Here is a 23,422-nt window from a genome sequence, read left to right as displayed (position 1 = left end):
CACCAGGGTGTCTGGGGACCATCCATCCACACCACCCTGATGAGAGGATTATCTCCAAGAAAAAAAGGCCACTCACATTTCCAATGAGTTTGAACACTTGATCCCCATGCACATTGTAGACCGTCACAATGGTGTTGAGGGCAGCATTGCGAACGGTGTTGTCGCGATCGCCAATGTGGATAGCCATCTCCTTTAAGGCTTTTCCTGGGGTTGGCTGGCAAACATTCATGCCATAGGATTCAACCAGACAACCTAGCTCTTCCAAGCATTCTAAGGAAATCAAAGAGAAAACCCAACAAATCATCCAGAAAGGCTGGACTAACACAAGATGTGACCAAGAGACACCTGGTACAGTGATCTAGGTTTGCTGGACAGATTCTCCCTTGGGACACGTTGAAACCCCAACTACTCTAGCCCTGCCAGCCTCTCCTCTATAGAACACCTGTGTGAAACACATGGGGTTTCAGGTAGGAAGGCTGTGGGGCAGCTGGCCCCTGGGCACTTAGTTTTGTGACCAGGGTGTTAATGGGTAGTTCCCATGGGTCCATAAGGCTTCAACTAATCCACAATCTCCTAATCCAAGTTAAAAAGTGTGTGACCTTGCCATATGTAACCTTAACTAGGATCAACTACACAGGATATTCATGTGGAACCTGCTTTTCATTGCGGTCTTTTTATCATCCTCAGTGCCTAATGCACAACAGGTACATTTATTCAGTAGTTACTCAATAAATGCTGGTTGCTTGATCAGTAAGGAAACTCAATGAACTCCTGCCCCAAACTAAGTTACATACTCTACCTGCTCGCTGCTTGGAATTCTTGGACTTGGTTCCTTCCATGATAAAAGGGAACATTTTGCTGGCTGGATAGACAAGGCACATCCGGTTTAGGATGGCACGAACATCTTTGCGAATAACATCTTTTGGCTCCCCAACCTGGTCAACAAGAAAAATCCAGTAAAGCAAAGTACTTTTTATGTATTTTTCTCCATATACAGTCTGTTCTTAAAGAAAAGAAGGGGTGACACTGTGTAGCCAACCTAAGAATAGAGGAGAGATAAGAACGATCATACTGGAAAGTGGCTCATTATTTTCAGAGAAAGAAGGCCACCCCACCTTGAGGACGAGATAGGGGATGAAGGAAGAAGCCTCATTCTCAGTCAGGTGGTACTCTTCATCGCTCAGCAGAGTAAAGAGTGACTTCAGGTACTCCAGAGCTTTCATGAGGACACTGGTGTTGGTATCAAAGAACCTCAGGGTAAGCCACTTCAGGATAAGATCCAGGCAACTAATGACACCTTCCTTCTCACTCTCCAAGTGCTTGAAGACAAGAAAAGAGTACAACTCCGATTGCATAAAAGACGCATTTTCATTGAACAAATACCTACTTAACTGTACCATAGCTGAATACTGCAAACTATGGGCACTTGATTTTAGGTTTTTCCCTCCCCAACTTATAGCATAACTGTCAACAAAAACAAATACTTGAACAAAATAAATAAAATATATTAAAAGACCATGGCTTTTAAGAAAACAGAATCAAATAAATTAACAGACAACAAAGAATGCCTTTGCCCTCCATTTTCTAAGGCCCCTCTGAAATTCTGCTACTTTTACTACAAATTCAAACCCAGGGATTTCCCAACTCTGTCACCAGAACAGAGCACAAGAGACCACCTTGTCTCTTTATGTTTCTCTTCTACACAGCGTTAAAATACTCCATTCCTCTGAAAAAGTCCTATCCCTCTGTTTCATTACGGTACAAATGAGACCCTGGGTTCCAAAGACTATGCCAGCAGAGTGCCAGGCCTTGAAAGCTTTACCATGATAGAGAGGATCTGGGGTGTGGTCTAATTTGTTCTCCAAAGGCCAATGCAATTACATACAGGGAGACTCATCACCACTGAAATTATACTTAGTGACTGTTGTTGTTTTTGCTATAGAAACACGTGAAACAAAGTTTTACAACAATCTATATTTTGCGCCCTTGTATTTCTACGGTGATGGAGACAGAATGGTGGCAAAGAAGCAAGGCAGAAGGTGCTAGAAGTCAGTTTTTAGATTGTATGTGAGCATTAACCTAGCTGATGGTCCCCTAAAGGTGAGATCCTTGTCCGGGGACCATGTCATGGAGCACCCTGAATGCCAGGTGGAGAGAGCTGTTTACACTTGGTAAAAGAAAGTCAATGGAGGTCCTTTAACAGAGGAAGGGCATGATGAAAGGAGAGTTTTGGGAAAGTGACTACTACCTACACTGGGCGATTCACACTAACACAAGCAATACTGCAGAAAGAATCTATAAATCATTGCTAAGGATTATGAAAGTCTTGGGCAAGACTCTCAAGACCTTAGGGAACCAGTAGCGTTTTCATCACTGTTTTCCTCAGAAGACAAGAAATTCACACAAGAAATGCAATTGGGGCAAGAGAACAGCTGATGAAAATAGTATCTGAGAAAGAGTTTTGAATTTTAGACTAAGATTTAAATTAAAGCAGAATGAAAGGCTGCTGGCCTTTGGATGGAGTATGCCCAATAATGACAGGAATAAACCTATCTGTCTGGAGTCCTGAAATCTGCTTGGGTCTCAGAGAAGTTATATGATTTGCCCAGGTCACCAAGCCAATAAGTCTCAGAAGCAGGACTCAAACTCAGCTCTTTGGCACTCAAAGGCCAGATTTCCATCTAACATGTTACAATGCTTCTCTGAAAATGCTTAAGAACTGAACAAATGTGAAGTCTTAGTCTTAGATTCAAATAATCAACTTCACAAGTAAATATGGGTGAGGCATGTCTAGAAAGTACAGAAGGATCTGTATAAGCAGGAAGAGCTGGGAATGCTGACTCAATGATGCACATGGGACTCCCAGGCATCACCAAGACTTTGTGAGATGAGGCCTGGCACAGGAATGTGGCTCTAGAAGGACAGACTTTATTCAAAGGAAACAAGATGGGCACAACGTGGGTGGAGGAGAAGAGAGATGGGGCAGATGTTTCTATTGATAAAAAAGTACTCAGGTGCTTGCTTTGGCAGCACATATACTAAAATTGGAATGATACAGAGAAGATTAGCGTGGCCCCTGTGCAAGGATGACACGCAGATTCGTGAAGCGTTCTATAGTTTTAGAAAATTTGGAACCCAAAGTTTTAAAAACAAAAGTTAAAAAAAAATATTACACATGCATATTTTAAAAAAAAAGGACTCAGGCGAGAAAACCCAGAAATAAGAGTAGGGAAGTAGAGAATATGTGGCTGAAAATCAATGGAGGCAGAGATAGAAGCAATATGTTGATGACACCATCACCAGGGCTATGAGAAGCTACAGCATTGGAAAATGAATGGCAATTCTTCTGGGATTGGGCAGGTTTCTTACTTCATGTTGCTGTTTCAATGTTTATTTTTCATGGTACAGTTGATCAAATATAAGACCCAAATCTCAGCTGGGAATAACAACCTGTTCCCTCAATCTTTTTTTTTTTTTTTTAGGCAACTGGTGTTAAATGACTTGCCCAGGGTCACACAGCTAGTAAGTGTCAAGTGTTTGGTCTGAGGCCTGATTTGAACTCAGGTCCTCCTGACTTCAGGACCAGTGCTCTATCCACTGTGCCACCAAGCTGCCCCTCTCCCCTCAATCTGGCCTCTAACTGCTCAACCTCTCCACAAAACAAGCGTATGTTTTTACATTCTACTCCAAACTTACATCAACCATAACAGCCAGGGCTTTGTTGTGATGCTGAAAGTCTGAGTGAAACATCTCATCTTGTAACCATCTGGCCACGCAGCTGGACATCTGCATCTTTAACTGCTCGATGTACTCATCTCGGGGAGTGGTGAAATTCCATTTCAGCACCTGCAAGTGGTCACAGATAAGCACCTGGGGAATGGCTGAGCTGATGAGCCCAATGTTTGTGCAAAGGGATTACAGAAAGAACCCTTGCTTGTGATACGGCATTCTGGGTGGTCAGAGCCCCAGATGCCAAAGTTCAACAGGGTCTGTGCTCACAGATGAACTCACTTAAAAAAGGAAAAAAGCATGACATGCATTGACCTCTATTTAGCCTAAGCAGTCTTGTGTCCCTTCCTTCACGGCTCAGTGTCACCCTCAATCTAATGTTTTCAAGGGTTTTCTTGGTCCTCAAAATAACCTTGAATTTAATCATCTGAGCCCCCAGTGGAATGTCAGGTCAAGGGCAGTATCGGTCTTGCTTCTGTCTCTTTATCCCCAGTGCCTAGCCTTTCACATACCACATACTAGGGATTATGAAATGTTTGTTGAATGAACTTGGGTGAACTTGCACATGCAGATGTAGGGAAGGATCCTAGTCAAGTCTCAATTACTGATGTTCAGACAAAAGCTGGACCAGCCAGACACGCAGTCTACAAATGAAGCCTGATAATCACGATGAGTTCAAAAGGGACTGACGATGAAATAAAGTGGTTTGTGCCTTAGGAATTTTCCCTATGTTACAAAGCATATCTTAAGAGGCTCAATGAAGAGCTCTTCTCTGCTGAAACAAAAGGTATGTGGTAGATCTGTTCTACACAGTCTTTTGTAGGAATTACGGCTTTTCTAAAGAGTTTTATATTAGCTCCTGTAACACAGTAAGATTGAGTTCTGAGACAAGGCACCACCTGATACAGCAGTGATTCTGGACTATACTTGGGCTTTACCTTTAATGCCTTTTCATCCTTCATCCTTTGCTCCTTCCCGTTTGGTACAACAATGAAAATAGGACCAGACCTATCGTCTTCTTCTTTTAAGCTAGCTTTACTTGGCATCTTCTTTCCTTGTACACCCTGGAGAGATGGTGGGGAGAATGATGAGCAAAAGAAAACATGGAAGGGCAAATGATCAGCAACACAGCCAAACAAAGCTGTCCTCAGGAAGGCATGGGCTGCCCAAGCAAAGTGCAGATTCTACCACACTGACCCAAGGTGGCGAGCCAGTGCTTTGTTCCACATGAAAGAGAAACAAACGACCACAGAATCTCACAGGGAACATGCCACATCCTCTCTGTGTGTGCCCTACTAACAACAAAACCAGGTCCCTCCACCACAGCTGACCAAGCGCCCGTGAGAACCATACCCGTGCTTATGGTCCTGTTCCTGGGTACCTGTGTGGCTGTCCATTTCTTGCTCAGGCTAGTATTGCAGTCAGAAAAGCTGTCATTACCATTAGACAGCTGCAATAAGCCAAAAAATATTTTTGTTCAGGCAAATCAAAGTAATGAGCTACATGAAGCCCTCAATATTACTTCCAGGTATTTGCGCTAAAAGAACTCTGAAAAGAGGGCTACATTTCATATTCCTTAGGTCAAAAAGCTTTGTTCTATCCTTCAGTATGGAACGATTTAATCACAACCCCTTTGTAGCTCACTGTCACAGACTGACAATGATGTCGACCATAACAGCTAATATTTACATGGCACCCACCACGTGCCAGGCACTGTGCTAGGTGCTTTACAATTATGATTTATTTCACTTGATCCTCACAACAACTCTGGGAGGTTGGTGCTATTATTATCACCCCCTTTTTCCAAATGAGGAAACTTGAGGCAGACAGAGATTATATGACATGCCCAGGGTCACACAACTAGTAAGAGTCTGAGGCCAAATCTGAACTCAGGTTTTCTTGACTTCAGGCCCAGTGCTCCACCTAGCTTGCCTTTTGACCCATTCAAGGAAAGTATTTTGAAAATCATTAAGTAGTTTTTAAATATAATGCAAGTTCCAAAATGTTTGTACTGGTTAAGAGGAATGTATGGAGCAGTTAATGTAAGCTCATGCTGACTATGAATTTAAATGTGCAAGGTCAATACAATAAACAACAAAAGTAGCTCAAAAATCCTTAAATAGCTAGGAGGTTTTATTCCCTAGCCAAATCACCTATTAGTGGTAAAAACCAGCCTCGGCCCATTTCTGAGACACAGAAAAAAAAAAATAAATAAAAACTCCCTTCCTGCCCACAAATAAGAGATTTGGATGAGAGGGGAGGGAAGAGGAGACAAGAACTAGAATAAAAAAGGACCTCATCCTCACAGCTTAATTTAGTGAACTGCTGTTAGGCAGACTCACTAGATTATGAACATGGGGAAAGAAAGAGAAGAGTGACAGAATAAACAGAAGAGGGCTCTTAGTTCCTCTAAGAAATAAGGAGGTGTAATGAATAATCACATGGTTTGAGGTCTGTAATCCCCTATCACCAGTACTGAACTTCTCTTTTTTCCTTTTATTGAGCAGTTTATATGAGGTCTTTCTTAATTTTTAACTTAATGCCAAATAAAATGTACATTTCCATAGACAGACTATACCAGAAAAAGAGGACTGTACATTAAAATTTCAGTCTATCAAATACAGCTTGCTTTTCCATTTAAGCGCATAATAAAATTAACGTAACTTTCAAAGGTAAGGGTCAGCTAGGTGGCACGTGGATAGAGCACTGGTCCTGGAATTAGGAGAATCTGAGTTCAAATCTGGCCTTAGACAATTGACACTTACTAGCTGTGTAACCCTGGGCAAGTCACTTGATCCCAATTGCCTCACCCAAAAAAAAAAAATTTTTTAAAAAATCACTGAACAAAATAAGAAAAAATAAATAAAAAGGTTAAATTAAAAAAAATTTTCAAAGTTGTCTTGCTTGTCCGATTTTTCTGTGCATTTAAAAACACGTTTCAATGACCCTCTTTTCTCTCTCTTTCTCTCCTACTGCCAGTTGGAAACTCTACTGCTACTCTTCTGCTTTTCTTTTTCAACGGGGGGAGGGAAGGGTAGAAGAAAGAAAGGGGTTGGGATGACTCTACGTTTGAAAAAGTAGGTCTCATTCTTATTACTACAGAGCTTTTTAAAAGAAGTAGGGTCAGTAATAGCATATCTAGAAAACAGAGTTTGCCCTCAAAGGCAGCCGCTGTCAGCTTTAGTTTTTAAAAATCTCCTAGGGAAGACCTTTATTTACAAATACTCTACTTGTAAGGACACAAAGAGTAATGAAAATAATGGTGCTTCACACATTTATAAAAAAAATTTTGCTAACCTCAACTTCTATTTGTCCTGAAATCAGATGGGTAAAAGTCATTTAAAACTAAGTAAAAAATTCTCTTACCTTGGCTTTTGAGGAAACCCCTCCACCTCTGGCTTTTTTAGGGTCAGGCTTGGACTCTGCAGGGCTGGACATGGAATCTTCCACAGGTGCTTTGACGGGGAAGAAAAAGAAGCTATTTCAAGCTATTTTCAGAAAATGACTATAAACTTATTGTTAATCATCAGTACCACCAACTAAACTTACTTTGAAACTATATGCAATGGCATGACAAATGAATTTTTAGGCACCATCCCTTCAATCCCTCTGAATATCTGGTCCATCCATTCCCTCTCCCTTTCCCTTTTACATGGTCACAGTTTGCTCTGTTGTCCTGAATCTGCTTTCTTCACTGTGCATTATTTCATAAAAGTCTTTCCCAAATTTCTTTCTATTCCTTATGACTTTTGATTTTAATTACTTTAGAGCATTCCATTATATTGGTGTGAAGTGGTGGCTTAGTCTATCTCTTTGATCACTGGGAAGGCTGAATTTTTTCCCCAAGTGATCATAAACAATATGTATTTCTTCTTTTGCAAAATGTTCATATCTTTTGACCATTATTCATCAGGGAAGGCTTTATAATTTCTTAACAGTTCCACATAAAATTTCAGTGTTATTTTTACCTGTCATATTTGCAAGAAATTTTTCCTGTGTTTTCTTGTAATTTTGATCATCTTGCTTCTCAATGAACAGAAATTATTTTAGTATAATCAGGCATCTAGCTTGGTCCTCTCCACAACAAAAATAATCTATTCCCTACAACTGAAATAAATGTATTCTTCTATTTTCTTTCTTTTTAAAAGTCCCATTAGACTGTTGGAACTGAGAGTTCTGTCATCTGAGTAGGGTATATGGTATGATATGTCTAAATCCATTTTCTGCCAAATAGCAAAATTTCCCCTAGTGCATCTGTTAGATAACAAACTCTTTCCCTAATTTTAATTTCCCATGCACTTATCAATTACTCACAATTTGTATACATTTCCACTGGCAATCTCAGGTATGTTATAACTCACTGATCTATTTCTTTATGTTTTGGTCCAGAACCAGACAGGTTTGATAACTACACTCTAATTTTTAAGTCTAAAAGTTCCGGGCTACCTTTTTCAGCTTTTCCCCAATAAAACCTTTAATGTTCTTGCCACTGTTTTTTGATATAAATTTCATTAGATTTTCCAATTGTATGAGGAAATCGTTTATATATTAATTCTTTATCTTCATTTTTATTATACTGATCAGCCCTAGTCACGAACTCTGAATGTCACTCAAATTATTTAGGCCTTATTTCAATCATTACAGTTTTGCTCTCATTCTCATACAGGTTACGTCTATATCTAGAAAGGTTAATTACCAAGTATTTGATTTTTTTTTTTTTTTTGCAAGTAGAGTTCTTTGTTTTCCTGATCTTTACTACTACTAAAAAGTACAAATAATTTGTGGTTAATCTTATATACTGTGATCTTGCTAATAATACTTTGTCTCAATTTTCTGAGGAAGATGATTTTCTAGAGATACTATCAAATTACCTATAAAGGTTCCAGAGTCAGAACTGGAAAAGACCCAATTTGGACCTCTTCAATTCCAAATAATCTGATTTCTTTGTCCTGTCATTGAACTTGCTGCAATTTCCAATATAATGCCAAAGAGATGTGGTCAAAGGCTCACAGATTTACAGGCAGAAAGATCAAGTCTAACACTCTCGTTTTATAGTGGGAAGAACCTGGGGGTCAGAGGTTTAAATAATTATTCATCTAAGGTCACACCGGTTGTAAGTAGCAGAACTGGGTTTCAAACTGAGGTCAGGATCCTAACTCCAAATCCAGCTCATGATCCACTGTCTTATGCCAGTGAAAGTCCACATCTTTGTTTTGATTTTTTAGTGAAACCGTTTGTAATGCCTTTTTATTCTACATTATGCTGGCTCTTGTCTTCAGATTTTTTTTTTTTGTCATATAGAGAAAAATCCCTCTATTTCTATTCCTTTCAGTGTTTTTTCAGTCAGGAATAAAAGTTCTATTTTTATCAAATGTTTTCTCTTCATCTGGGTTTGTTTCTTTTGTTTATGCTCTATCTACTAGGTTGTTAACTTGTCTCTGATATTCTACATGCCTGATAAAGTGAATGGAATCTCCTCTTAGTCATGAACAATCATTTTTCTTTCTTTTTAAAATTTTTTTCGTTACTCTGACCTTAAACACAAAATAAATTGAGTACTTCTATATACAAAGTAGAACAGAAAAAGAGGATTGTATATGAAACTACAACTACTACGTACAGCTTCTAAATTTTGAAGCCGTTTTGCTATGAACAAAATTTTATAATGTAAAATTTTATTTCATAATTTTCAATCTATATTCATTTTAACAAATGAATATATAACCTTTTTTAGAGTTATCTTTGTCGTATTTTAAGAATAACCATTATATTTTCCTTAGGAAAACTACTGGCTAGAGTTTTACCTTTTGTTGCATTGATGAATAAAAGTAGTTTTGTTTTTGGAAAGTCTGAAAAAATTCATCAGAGAATACATCTGATACATGCTTGCATGTGCGTGCATGCACACGTGTACGTGTGTGTGTGTGTGTGTGTGTGTGTGTGTGTGTGTGTATTGTGTGCAGGGGATGGGGTGGGACGGAGTACTAGAATCATTTGTAATCTGTTTTATTCTAGCTTGGCTTGTTATTATTATTAATTTCTTACTATGCAAATTTAGGTAATTTATATTTTTGTAAATAACTTTTTTACTCTAAGAAATTATCTTCTATATTTTTAGTATCTAGTTGTGAGTTTAATTGTCCCCTGCTCATGATGTTCTTACTTTCTTTTGTGTTTGCTACAATCTCACCTTTTCCATTTGTAATTTCGTTCTCTCTCCTTTTTTGATTAAATTTGCTAATGATTTGTCAATTTTATGGTATTTTCAAAGAACTAGATCCTGGTTTTATTTATCAATTCAATTTTCTTTCATTTTCTAAAAAGTTAAGAGCAGAAATTAGTAGAATAACCTTTTAAAACAACAACAACAACAACAACAAAAACCCCAACCTTCTGCACTATCATTTTACTCTGCCTCTCGTATCTTTAGGTGAAAGACCCTCCTCAGCACTGAAGTGAGTCTTGGGGCAAACCTGACCTCCTGAGGTCCTGAAGGACCTCAAACACACTTGACTTGTCTAGAACTAACCTGGTCCCTGCCTTGATCACCAACTAGGGAGGGGGCAGCTATACCCCTCTCTGTGGGGGTTCTACTTCCACCTCCCTCATCGTTTGCCACACTGAAGGATGCTGAACCCCACTGCTCAGTACCTCCACTAAGAATGCCTGTGATTCTGCGCTGGTGACTGCGGAGGCCACAGCTTCCTTTCCTGACCCCTGTCAGTATGCCAGGCCCATCCTTGTCAGTTCTAGGCCACCTGCTTACCCATCCACCATGTCCTCTGGAATCTCTGTTACACTGCTCACAACTACTGTAAATTACTCACTTTTTATCTTCACTTCTACAAATATGTGTTCTTTCCCTCAACAAAATGTACCCTCCACGTGGATGGGGAATGTTTTATTTTTGCCTAGCACAGTGTCAGTTACGTCACATTAGTGGTTAATACCTGCTTGATCAAGGAAATACTTTTTTTCAACATCAACACTCAGCAATAGAAATTTGCCTCTAAGAACTGTTCTGTCGGGTGCCTCCAAGACTTTAATATGCAGAAATTACTGCTGTCATTGACCTCTAAACATTATCTTTTTTCTTATTTCTTTTTAAGACCAACTGCTATTGAAGAGTTTTTCAGTTTCCATTAAAATTTTTACTCATTTGTTTCTAATTACACCACACCATCTGAAAACAAAACAATGAACTGATATGCTATTTCTCTACAACCTAGCACTGGACCAGTTTGAGGGGCACTCTACACTTACTCAAAAACCAATGTATATCCTATTTCTCCTTTTTTTAGCTAATTTCAATTTATTAAATAAGCAGCTGAGATGAGTGATTTGTTTATTGTTCATCTTTTGATTTTGCATTTTCTGATACTGGATTGCTTAATTTAGCTTTTGGTAGAGCTGGCACCTCAGACATTGCACACCTAAAGAAGATTTATAACGTCTTTGGTTCTCTACCATGTCAAAAATGTTCAGCATGGCACAGTGGAAAGAAGGCTGGATTCTGAGTCAGAGGACATATGGCTCAATGTGGGCCTCAGTTTCCCCATCTGTAAAATGAGAGGATTGAACCAGATAACCACTAATGTCCCTTTGAGCTATAACTATAAGATACTAATCATTTCTTTAACTCAAGGGACAGAAATGATAGAAAGGTCATACCTGGTGACAGGGGCTCAAGAGAGAACAGCAATGGCTGCCAGCAGGGTAAGGGGGAGAGGAAAGAGCAGCTTTGGTGAGGACTTTCCATGTGGTGACTTTGTTTTGGGGTGGGGGATGTATGGGGAACATAAGAGTAGAGGAAAAGAGGGCATCTTCCTCTGTTCAGGTTTTGAGTCAGACAGGAGAGTGGAAGGGAGTCTACCCTGCTCCAATAAAAGACTTAAGGAGCCACATGGGATCCTGATACATGTGGGGAGGGTAGAGCCAAAGACTCCCTTTACCTTAGGCTGGGTGCTGGGTTGGATGCTTCTGGCTTGATAATGGGGGGAGCAGTGCATAGGAAACTATAAAAGACCTGGAAGCAGGCCTGAGTAGGCCTGGTCTAGGCCAGTGCTGGGAATGGAAATAAGCTGGGGGAAGCCCCTGGAGGTTTGTGGAGATAGGAAATAGACAAGTGAAGTCCCTACCATAGGGGGTGCCATAGAAGATAAAGCATGAGGGGCTTGAGATAGTAGCCTAAGTTCAAGCTATACGACTCCCGGGCAGCAGAACAGCACCTCATAGATAGAAATAGCCAGGTCATTTTCAATTTTAGTTATTTTGGAGTTTCTTCTCCATTTTGGGGAGTTTTTTTGGTAAAAGGGAACATTTGTTATCTTGCTGAGATCTGGGTAGAGCTGGCTCCCATGTATTCTTCCTATACTGCTACCTTATAGGAAGTCTCACTTAAAAAAAGGTACAAAGTAGAAATGTTATCACTTTGCTAAAGTGAAAAACAGGAGTTTAAATATACCAACATGATAAAAGAACTTGTTATTCCAAACCAATGGTTAACAGGCAGTTTTATTAGCTTCCCTGTTCACTACAACTCCTTGGTTCTACAGACAAGAAATAGTGATGGTACCATCCTCACAAAACAGCCTAGCAAAAATAGTGCAATTTTAAATTAACTGTCCCCAGAGATATCCTGAGATATTCTGAGATTCAGCTCAATCCCAATAAGACTGCGAATTGTAGCAGTAACAACTTCTGGTGAGAGCCATGTTCTTGCAGCTCAGAATCCAAAGCCCATAAGCCAGCTTACTAAACTAGGCTGTATCCCATGTGCCCTGTAGCTCCCAAAGTGGAGTAAAAGGAGGAAACCTTCACATGGATGACTGATCAAGATGGCCCGTGTTGAGAGACAATGCAGGAGGACCTGAAAAGTCCTGGGCCTGGGATGCACGAGGTTCGTGGAACGGGGCTCTCTCTCTGATGTAAAATGAGCAGGTCTGGACAAGACGGTACCTAAGGTCTCCTCTAGTCCTAACTTTCTATGTCAATTTACGGGGGGTGGTTGTAGGTTTAAAGACAGGATGAATTACTACCTTCTGGGACTGTACATGCGGTAGCTCTTGGTGCATTTATTTAGCATCTGCTATGTGCCAGTCATACCAGGCATTGTGCTATTATCTAAATATCACAAAGTCAAGCAGTACAAAGACAAAACTGGCAACAGTTTCTGCCCTCAAGGAGCTTATATTCTAATAGGAGACAAAATGCACACATGTAGGTATAGACAAAATTTATGCAAAACAAATCCAGGATAAGGGGGAAGGGGAGGGTGAGGCACCAGTAAGGGCCTCCAGTAGGTGGGGCCTGAGCTGCACCTGGGAGAAAACCAGAGATTCTAAGTGATGTCAGTGAGGAATGAGAGTAGCCAGTCATGGGAGAACCAGTCTGACTAGACCACACAAAGTGCTGGGGGTGGGGTGGGGTGCAGGGGTCGGGGGAAAGATAGAGAACAGTCTGGAAAGTTAGGATGACAGTAGACTGTAAAGAACTTTAACTTCCAAACGGGGATTTATGTTTAATCCCAGGGAACAGAGAATCCCTACAGTTTTGTTTTGTTTTTTAGTGGGGTGGGGGAGGGGATGGAGAGATATGGCCAAACCTGCATTTTTAGAAGCTGTAAGGAGAGATCTAAGGCAAGGAGACAAATTAGGGGCTGTTATAATAATCTAGGCAAGAGGTGATAAGGACCCAAATTAAGCACTTTAGTGATAGCTGAATGGAGAAAAAGGGATGTATTCAAGGTACACGGTAGAGACAGAAATCAGACCAGATAACCTCCCACCAACTGTCCTAGTCCTTGAGAAAGAAAAAAAAAGTGAGAAACCACTTTGAGAACAAAGGCTCCAAGGAGCTATGATACGGAATTTTGGCTGGACTCTTGGCAAGGACACATCCTTTCCTGCCTATCTTATCCTTATGAGAGACATGTACCTGATACAGGTTGGAATTTGGCTGGACCTGCCCCTCCCGCAGGTTTGGAGGATGTTTTCGCAGGGGCAGCAGGTTTGGCTGGCATGTTGACTTTAGCTTTCTCTAGCATGGCCAGTACCTGGTCCTTGGAAGTTGGCTAGGGAGAGAGAGCCCATAAATCAGTCACCATACATGAAACACCTAATGTACACTTGTTAGCAGATTTGTTCTCAACCGAATGACTTTAACTGCTTGGGGCTACTAGGAGTGCTCCCAGTTTTGATGCACAGAAGGGAGAAAGGCAGCACACAGGGAGGAAAGTAACCATATGCAATCATACTCAGTCACCGTACTGTAAGGACAAAAGTTTCTGGGAGGACATCGAAGTCAGGAAAGAATTCTTTTTGGAGAGATTCTACACTGCCAAATAGGATGTTTCTCCTCTCACAAATAGTTTAAGCCCTGACTCAGAAATGAGAGGCGAATAGTGTATGGCTTCTTCTAAATTTTCCTAAAGGTCTACCTTGAGTTTCCCAGTGGCCTTGGCCATCTTCTCGTAGCCCAGATGCATCATGAAGAATGGCAAGGCATCCTGGGCCTTTTTCCGTACATCTCCATTCCGATCCTCCAAGCATGAGTACAAATGAGGGACACACAGGATGAGGTCTGTGGGAGTGGAGCGGAGAGCAGGAAGCTTTTCCGCCAGCCAACCTAGCAGCTGTCAAAAGAAAACAGAGATCAGTTAGGCACCTGAGGAGACAACTACGAGGCTTGACAAGTTCCCGACACCGAGTCAGTTCTTGCATGGAATAACCTGATGGATTTAAGATGTTCCTTGTGTGTATATCCCCTCCACCAATGTTCACTGCAACTCCATCATACTATCTCATTCTACCACATTCTTGCTGGGTGATGTCCATAACTCCTTCACAGAGGACCCACCAGCACTTAAGCCATCCATTTATTATATAAGAAAAGGAAGTAAAATAGAGATGTAGCAAGAATGATAGAGAAGTAACTGATAATGTCTTACATACTACATTCTCACATGCAATTTGTCATCAGTGACATGCTGCAGAGAAAGGACAGCCTGAAGTTAAAGACCTGGGTTTGAAGCCTGTTATTATTACCTGTGAAAGTACATATGAAGTAGTCAAGTCCCTGCCCACCAGGCTCTTCATCTGCAAAATGGGCACATCACCTGTAGCGTCCACCTCACGGTGGTGTGGTGAGGCCCAAAGGAGATCATGAGCACCGAGCAAACTTTAGAGTGCAATAGACACATGTCAACTATTAATGTTATTTCTTTTGCTTCATGGTGAGCCTTAATTCAGTCACAAGTATTGCAGCTCAAAATCATGGAACTACACAATTCCTCAAATGAGATCCAGCCCCATCTCTTCCTATTTGCTTCTCAGTCAGCTCACTGTCCGCTTACAGTGCCCATCTATGATAAGCACTGAAGAATGAGGATTCATCTTGTTACAATGTCACAGTGTGAGTAATGTGCCATTTTCACAGTCTTTTTGTTATGTGGACAGTGATCAAAATCCACAGCCATCGGAGAGATTAAAGCCCCATGCCAGTGTTTCAAAGCTTGCCGTGGTTAGTACAACCTTATGTGCTAATGGCATTTAGGAGAGAGCTTAGTCATCAATAAGGAATCCTTCTTTTGTCTAGGATATCTTTCATACGCGTGTGTGTGTGTGCACGCGCGCGCACGCGTGTGTGAGAGAAAGAGAGAGAGAGAGAGAAGTGTCTACTAGCTGCAACACCCTTTGCTAAATCCTGGAGTTATGTTAGGACAAAAAGCCAGCACTACTCTCAGGGATCCCATCTTTTGTTTATATTTTCTTGTTGTCAGTACTTCATAGGTCATGGAACAAAATTATTTCCACTGTTGAACACGACACGTGGGAGAAGTCTTGTTTGAGGAGAGCCTTTGAGGCTACATTTATAATACAAACGATTAAAAAAAATTAGGATCCAACATTACCTACAATGCTCAGAAATTTGTGCAACCCTAAAACCAGTCACCTGCTCAGACTGTGTTATAAAAGAGCACTGGAGTTGTGGTCAGAAGAGCTAGGTATCCTATCCTATCCTATCCTTTGTCATCCACTCGATTTTTGGCAAGTGTCTTACTTAGGCCTCCACTTCCTATCTGTAAGGTGAGCAGGTTGAATTAGATAACTGCTGAGGTCCTTTATAACTCTAGGACTATGATCCAATAATCTCCTTTCATATTTTCATCCAGGAAACACTCAAGGCATGCCTTCTCATTTGGCTAAGAGAAAAAAAATAAGGAAATGGGTTGGCAGTTGCTTATGTCTTCTAGGTCTCAGTTTTGGGGCAAAATTTTATGTTCTTGTGTAATTCTCCTTTGCTTGAGATAACCTGAACATGTATGTGTTTGTCCAACTGCACTTTCCTTTTTGTGGCCTCCAACAGGTATTCCTCAAACTCCATTAGGAAAAGATGGGAAGCGGAGGAGGGAAGAGATGAGAGGATGATGGTAGTGATGCTAACTTTTCATGGTAAACCTTAAGTACCATTGAGACGACCCTAGCATACTATCATACATACCCTAGCATGCTAAAATGGATCTGACTGAACACTGATTGGGAATTTCTTCTAAGGATACAAACTGCAACCCATCCATCCTTCTAGGCAACACTCGCCCACATTATCCCCCAAGTTTACCATGGAGTTCCACTTAAGTGCTGGACACCTTCCTTGAGTTCTCCTGACATTTTGAGGATATCAGTGGAATGTTCACTCAGGCTGTCCATGAGCTGTCCTCTACTCTCACCATATGACCAGACCATCTGTTTCACTCAGACATTTCCCTGACTGTATTCTTTACTCCAGTTCTTCTTCCAAGATCTTTATTTGTTATATGCTGCAGCCTACTCACACCTCCATGCACTTTTCTATTTCCCTCTGTGTAAAAATAATTTTTAATTCCTTGGAAACTAGCGTTCCATGATTAAACTCTTAGCATAAATTCAACAAATGTCAAGTTAACTATCCTAAAAACATTCTATGTTTGGCTTCTGCAAATGGTTTTGAATAAAGTAAGAATGACTGAAAATTATGAAAGGTGTTTTACATAAGTCAAATGTTTTAAGTGATTACTATGCCATAGGAATAATTTATTTTATTGTGCCTTCTAGAAAAACTCAAATATATGCCATGGGAAAGGCGTCGGGGTAGGAGAAATCCCCTCCAGCACTAATTTACTCCGTACTTATTTGATATAAGACAATCCTTCAAAACTCTGTCATGTGCATTGCTGCTCTTCATGCACGGCACTCTGCCTCTATCTCTGTGGCTTTGCACTGGCCAACTTCTGTCCCTAGAATGCTCTCATTCCTCACCTCCACCTCACAGAACCACTTATTCCCTAAGCGACTCAGACATAAAGTCTTTCTGGATGTGCTCAGCTATTAGGGCTCTCCCCCATCCCAAATCACCTTGTATATATTCTTCACATACCCACATATGTATTGTCCCTGCTGGCTGGACTGCAAGCTTGAGGGATGAGACAATTTAATTATTTGTCTTTGCCTCTAGCACCCAGCACAGTGCCTGGCACACGGTGGGAATGTGATAAATGCTTGCTGATTGACTTTCTAGTATAGTATAATGAGGTAATAAGGTGGTTGACTCAAAACAGAGTGGTTTTGTTACCATCACCAATGAAAACAGATCCCTATAAAAATGCTGGTCAAATGGTTCCGCTTTGCACTTGTTGTTTTCCTTCCAGTTTCATCATCAAATGGCAGCGGAATGATGTGGCCCAACTGACCCTGTGCCAAGCTTCCTGCTGGCTTACTTTTTCCTCCAACCATTTAGTTGTTCTATATCTGAGGCAATGACGATAGTAGTCTCCCACGGGCAGGTCACGTGATGTTCCGCCATTGAGCTTTTATGCTAAGCCGTGGTCCTCTCTTCCCATGTGGCCAGTAAATGACATGTCTGCTTTTGGAGGTGCTTTCTGTGCTCTTCTGACGCCTCCTGTGGGGCCCGCTTTGCACTGACTGTGAAATGCTAACAGCTGACAGCTTACTTTCTGTTGACTTTCCATTTTCTGGAGTAGGTATCTTTTTTAAACTGATGTAGACAGAGCTGCCATAACTGCATACTGTCCCTGTATCATTATCCTTTCTATTACGGTGTTTACTCTGACACCACGGGACTCTAAATTGACTTTCACTTCAGATCCAGTCATTTGCCGTCCACTTTTTACAATATCTTTTTGGTGCCTGCCTGTCAGCCCCATGTTCTTGTTCTTCTTTACTGGACACAGGCCTGGACCTTTAGAATGGCCCATTCAAACTACACTTCTTAACACAAGAAGGATGAAAACTATGTGTTTGCTGCCCATAAACTCAAAAATTGTGTCACATTTTAAAAAAATTAAACACAAAACTGTAACATTACATATTAACAGTACAGTCATATCAACAAGTGTCTTGGCTCTTTGTACCTTTGAACTTTACCCTTTGGCCGCTGTTAAAAAGCACTTTCTAAAAAGACAGATGGTCCTCTTTTCTCTTCTTTACATCCCAAGAAATAGGTAGCTTTAAAGTATCCTAAGTACTTAGGGGTTTAGCAGCAGAAAGGTCACTTTTTACCAGGACTATGACAACTTATTTGCTTATGACAATTTATCTTTACCCATGACAAAGAATTCACCTTTGCACCATGATTTAGAGCTACACTTCTTACATCTGGGAGCTCGTGAAAGGTGAGGTTAACATCACAAGCCAGTATGGAGGCCTACTCCTCTCGAAAGTTTACATGTCTCCACGTACAGCAGCCTTCTAAAATTCAACCTTCTCTTTCCCATTAAGTGTTGTTTCTCTAGTTAAGTGTATACAAAGGCTGGCTAAGGACACAGGAATGCCTTGTTTAGAGTACTAACCTCCTGCCTTAGGAAAGGATTCTCCTTTTTGAGCTCCTCAGATAGATCCTCTCCCTCTAGCCACTCCTTCATGCCAGTCTGTTCTGCCCAGGCATTCACAGTGGCTAGAGCAGCAGCTCGAACATTGTTCTGTAGAAAGACAAAAATTCATCAGAATTCATAGTCCATAGGACTGATGGGAGAAGGGGGTGAAGAATCTGTTTTCTTACAAAGACAGAAAAGAATCAGTGTCTCTACAGTTAATGGGCTTTCCTTCTCCTGGAGTTGGATTCAAATGAATCAATACAAGATAACATGAAGTGGAAGGAAACACTGATCAAGGGGTTATTAATAGGAACAGAAGGAAGTAGCCCTTGAACAGATCCTTGAAGGAAACCAGATTCTATGAGGAGCTAAAGTGAGGGTCAGCAGGTGCCTCAATCTTGTTTCCCCTCTTTGAAAAATTAAAAAATTTTTTTTTAGAATGCTGTAACTTCTTAATAACACCCTCACCCTAACACTACCAATAAACCCTCTCATTATGAAGAAAAACATTTAAGCAAAACAAAACTTCAAAGGGGAATTACAACGAATACCTGCTTTCCAATTGGAGATACTATAGATAAAGAAAGATAAAGGCAGCTCAGTCAGACCATCTTCAGCCTGACCTCAATAAGGGATCACACTCCCAGAGAATCTGTTTCAGTGACTGACTGTTAAGAACTTGGTATAGTTCCACATTAGACAATGATGTACTAAATAAATAACTCAGCTACCACTTCTTTCTGACTGACCACCTATGTAAAAATTCCCAAGGGGGAGATGATATTCCAGGGCACCCTAGTCAATTGAGCACCAGGCTTCTACCATTTCATGGAGGAGGAAACCATGAAGCAACCCAATCCCACACAGTTAAGTCTGGAGCAAGTCAGAGGGTCAATCACTTAGCATTTACTAATATTTACCATGTAGCAGACCCCAAAGAAAGGTGACAACAATCCCTGCCTGCCTCCAAAAAGATTACATTCTCAAAGTGGAGAGAACACAGAAATAACCATGAACATACAAGACATACATGGAATAAAAAGAAGGCAATGCGAAAGGGATTATTTCTCTCTCTGTGCTTGTCCTCTGCACAAAGCCTGCAAAGAAGAGGAGGTGTCTAATAAATACTGGAATGATTAGGAGTGGGGGAAGATAAGGCTTCCTGCAAAAGGTGGACTTCGGATGAATCTTGAAGGAAGCCGAGACAGTCACGAGATAGAGGGAAGAGCATTCCAGGCATGGGGACAGATGGCCAGTGCCAAGGCATGAAAACAGAAGCACAGTATTTGAGTAACTACAAGCAAGCTGGCAGTGCAGGTGGATCACAGAATGCATATGGAGGGGATGAAACTGCAAGAAGAAAGGGAGGGTGGGGAGAGGACAGTTTGTGAAGGGCTTTAAATGCCAAACAGAGAACTTTGGGTGATCCTGGAGAAAAGGATGAACTAGAATGGGGAGACAGGAGCAAAGGGGGCCCAGTTAGAAGGTTAGTGCAATAATACAAGAGACTGTACATGGGTTGTGACTAAGTGAGTGGAGAGAAGCAGAATAATTATATGAGAGAGGCTGTGGAGGAATCAAAGACAAGATCTGGCAACAAAGGAGAAATATGAGGCAAGCGTGAAGAAAGGAGTCCAGATGACATTGAGGTTTTGAGCCCAGGTGACTAGGAGGATGGTGGTGCCCTCAACAGAAAAAAGGAAGACTAGAATAAGGGAAGGTTTTTGGGAAAAGATAATGAGTTCAGTTGTGGACATGCTGAGCTTGAGATGTCTACAGAACATCTAGTTCAAGTCTTTCAAAAGGCAGTTGGTGATGTGACTGGTGTCAGAGAGATTAGTGCTAGATATACACATCTGCCATTCGTCTGCTAGAGAGGGGAAGACTGCCTCACTCAAATCCAATTCACTTTCAAGTCAAGACATCACCTTCCCGATGTCAGTGGTCTTCTTCAAGAATGGACAACAACAAGCAAAGAGAGGGTAGTTGAAGCCATAGGAGCCGATAAGGTCACCAACAAGCGAGATGATACAGGGGGAAAGAGAGCTCAGGACAGAGTCTTGGGGGATGACCACAATGAATGGGTATGATGACAGGGAAAAAGAACCAACAAAAGAATGTTCACACCAGGAGAGAGCAGTGCCACAAAACCCTAGAAAGGAGTGAATATTCAGGAAGAAAAAGTGATCAACAGTGCCAAATGCAGCAGAAAAGTACAGGGGCATCAGGATTGAGAAAAAGTCAATATACCTGGCAACGAAGAGATCCACTGGTAAAATTGGAGAGGGCAATTTCGGTTGAGAATGAGGTCAGAAGCCAGGTTGTATACTGAAGGTTTAGAAGAGAGTGTGAGGAGAGGAAGCAGAGGCACCAAATGTAGATGGACTTCTTAAGGAGTTGAGCCACAAAAGGTAGAAGAGATATAACACAACAACCAGTTGGGACGGCAGGGCCAAACACGGGTTCTTTGAAGATGGGGGGGAGAACAGGACACAAGCATGTTAGGCAGCAGGAAAGGACCCAGTAGAAAGGGAGAGACTGAAGTGAAGAGAAAGTACGGAAGAAAACTGGAGAATTTACTGGCAAAATTAGGAGAGGATGGGATCAATGGGATCAATAAGGACTACTTTTCCACTTAAGACTCAAGTGAAAAAGGAGAGATTGCAGTAAAAGTCTGAATGATATGAGATGATGGGAAGGGAGGAAAGGAAATTTCTTGGCAAACAGTCTCAATTTTTTTTTGGTGAAACATAAGGCATGGGCAGGAGGATGAGATGCTACGGGAGACTGAGGAGAGATGATGATGTCTGGAGCAGTCAAGGGGCTGAGATAAGGAAGAAAGGAGAGAATAGCCAATGTAGGCATGGGTGATGGCCTAGAAAAGAACAGAAGGTGGCAGGAATGGAAGTCACAGTGAGGCTGAAGAAGCGGGTAAGGGAGTTAAAAGGCACAGGGAAAGACAAATAAAAGATTATAATAAAGTAATTTCAGTGTTCACAACCAAGAAGAACACTTATTGGTAAGATCAAGATCAAAGGTATTACATCTCTCTGTGGAGCTGAGATGGTGTAGAAGATGTCATGGGAACTGAGCAGATTCACTTTTGAGTTCAACCATGCATACTCCAATAAGGCACCCATTTCCTTAGGAATTATGTGGACTAAAGCTTTCATTAAATGGCAAATGAAAATCAGAATAAACACTAAAAATACACTATAAGGGTAGAGAGAAACCTTCAATTTTCACTGTTATTTTATCAAGCAATAAAACATTTTATTTCTGGGAAGCTTAATAGTGCCTTAGAGGTAAGAACATATTCCTTTTCTTTAACATTCAAAGTTCACATGTACTTGGCATAAATTCTAAAAAGGAAAACCACTGGGCTAAGAATGTGGGCAGTGTACATGGTATTAAGTGTGCTACTCACAATACTGCTGGGGAAGCATGAGTTTACCTTGCTGTCTCCAAGAACTGTGATAATAGGGATGCCCAAGTTCTTCACATGCTGCTTGACGTTTGGGCCCATGGCTACCGCCAACTGTTGCAGGATGTTCAATGTTTGCTGCACCTAGACAGGAATAACACATTTGTCTACATCCAATCTCTGGGGGAACCACGCTCAAGGCCCTTCAATAACAACTAAGGCAGTAAAATGTACTATTATATATAGTCATTGGAACGGATGGATTTCCATTCTCAGCCTGAGGACTCATTTCTTTGTCAATTCATAGTTTTACACTGAATTAGGCACGGACTATATATTTTTAAGGTCACTGTCAATATCAATTTACCTCTCAAGCATCAAGTGGGCTTTTCTTTAAGAAAATCCTAAGTTACAAACCTCAAATTTTAAAATACACAATAAGGAGTCATGTTTGACAGGAAGATTCATAAATAAACAGGAGTTAATTAAACTGAATTAACATACAATTTTAATTTATACATGGTCTTTTAGAAACTTGTTTAATGAATAAAAGGTACATCTACACGATAGTAAGAAATTAAGGGTTAAGCAACTCATTACACACCACTTAAATAAGCACTTGGGGGTGAATACTTAGCAATGGAAACATAGCCCAGAAAATAGACAAATCCATGACATACCAAGATTTTATTTGAATCATTGAGTCGGCCCTTCAATGCAGCTGGAAGTTCACCAATGTTAGGCTGTATGAACTTTGCTTCATTAATGATACTGGACACTTCATCCAAGCCTTCCTTCCGAATTTTCCAATTCTTGTCCCCAATCTTAGATACCAGCTCCAAGGTGATTTTATCACTGAGAAAGAGAAGCAAAAATTCACCTCTTAAATTCAAACCTTTAGTAAGATGACCAGAGTTTAGAAAGCGGTTCTAGCTTAGTAGCACTCTTCCTTCAATCTTGGGGACATTGGTTTATTCAAGTTATGGTGCAAAAAATGATGTTATCAAAAAACGGGAAAAGGACCCACATGCACAAAAATATTTATAGCAGCTCTTTTTGTGGTGGCCAAGAATTAGAAACTGAAGGGATGCCCATCAATTGGGGAATGGTTGAACAAGCTGTGGTATATGAATGTAACAGAATACTACTGTGTTAGAAGAAATGATGAGCAGGCGGACTTCAGAAAATCCTGGAAAGACTTGTATGGACTGATGCTAAGTGAAATGAGCAGAACTAGGAGAACATTGTACACAGTAATAGGCATACTATGCGATGACTGACTTTCATAGATTTAGCTCTTCTCAGCAATGCAAGGATCTAAGACAACTCCAAAAGACTCACGATGGAAAAAGCTCTCTACATCCAGAGAAAGAACTATGGAGTCTGAATGCAGATGGAAG

The 23,422-nt window shown here is 40.8% G+C and overlaps 1 protein-coding gene and 1 non-coding gene across 9 annotated transcripts in view; one reads left to right on the top strand and one right to left on the bottom strand.

Annotated features, from left to right (window-relative positions):
• CKAP5 (cytoskeleton associated protein 5) overlaps positions 1-23,422 on the bottom strand; it is a 97,613-nt gene that overhangs the window by 11,123 nt on the left and 63,068 nt on the right. For all 8 annotated transcript variants that reach the window (XM_027837682.1, XM_027837681.1, XM_027837678.1 and 5 more), the window contains 11 exons: positions 22,703-22,877; positions 22,053-22,166; positions 18,575-18,703; positions 14,168-14,362; positions 13,666-13,801; positions 7,096-7,184; positions 4,668-4,793; positions 3,697-3,846; positions 1,116-1,319; positions 800-935; positions 77-270 (listed from right to left, as the gene is read on the bottom strand). In XM_027837682.1, coding sequence (XP_027693483.1) covers positions 77-270; positions 800-935; positions 1,116-1,319; positions 3,697-3,846; positions 4,668-4,793; positions 7,096-7,184; positions 13,666-13,801; positions 14,168-14,362; positions 18,575-18,703; positions 22,053-22,166; positions 22,703-22,877 — 1,648 coding nt within the window. The remainder of the gene's footprint in view (positions 1-76; positions 271-799; positions 936-1,115; positions 1,320-3,696; positions 3,847-4,667; positions 4,794-7,095; positions 7,185-13,665; positions 13,802-14,167; positions 14,363-18,574; positions 18,704-22,052; positions 22,167-22,702; positions 22,878-23,422) is intronic.
• Positions 3,015-3,121, top strand: LOC114024765. The gene has a single exon (XR_003566947.1). It is a non-coding gene; the product is annotated as a U6 spliceosomal RNA (small nuclear RNA).

Source organism: Vombatus ursinus, unplaced genomic scaffold (genome assembly GCF_900497805.2).
Source record: "Vombatus ursinus unplaced genomic scaffold, bare-nosed wombat genome assembly UNPS02014822.1, whole genome shotgun sequence".
NCBI classification, from domain to species: Eukaryota; Metazoa; Chordata; class Mammalia; order Diprotodontia; family Vombatidae; genus Vombatus; species Vombatus ursinus.
Note: the sequence above shows the minus strand (reverse complement) of the source record. Positions and strands in the feature narration are given on the sequence as shown.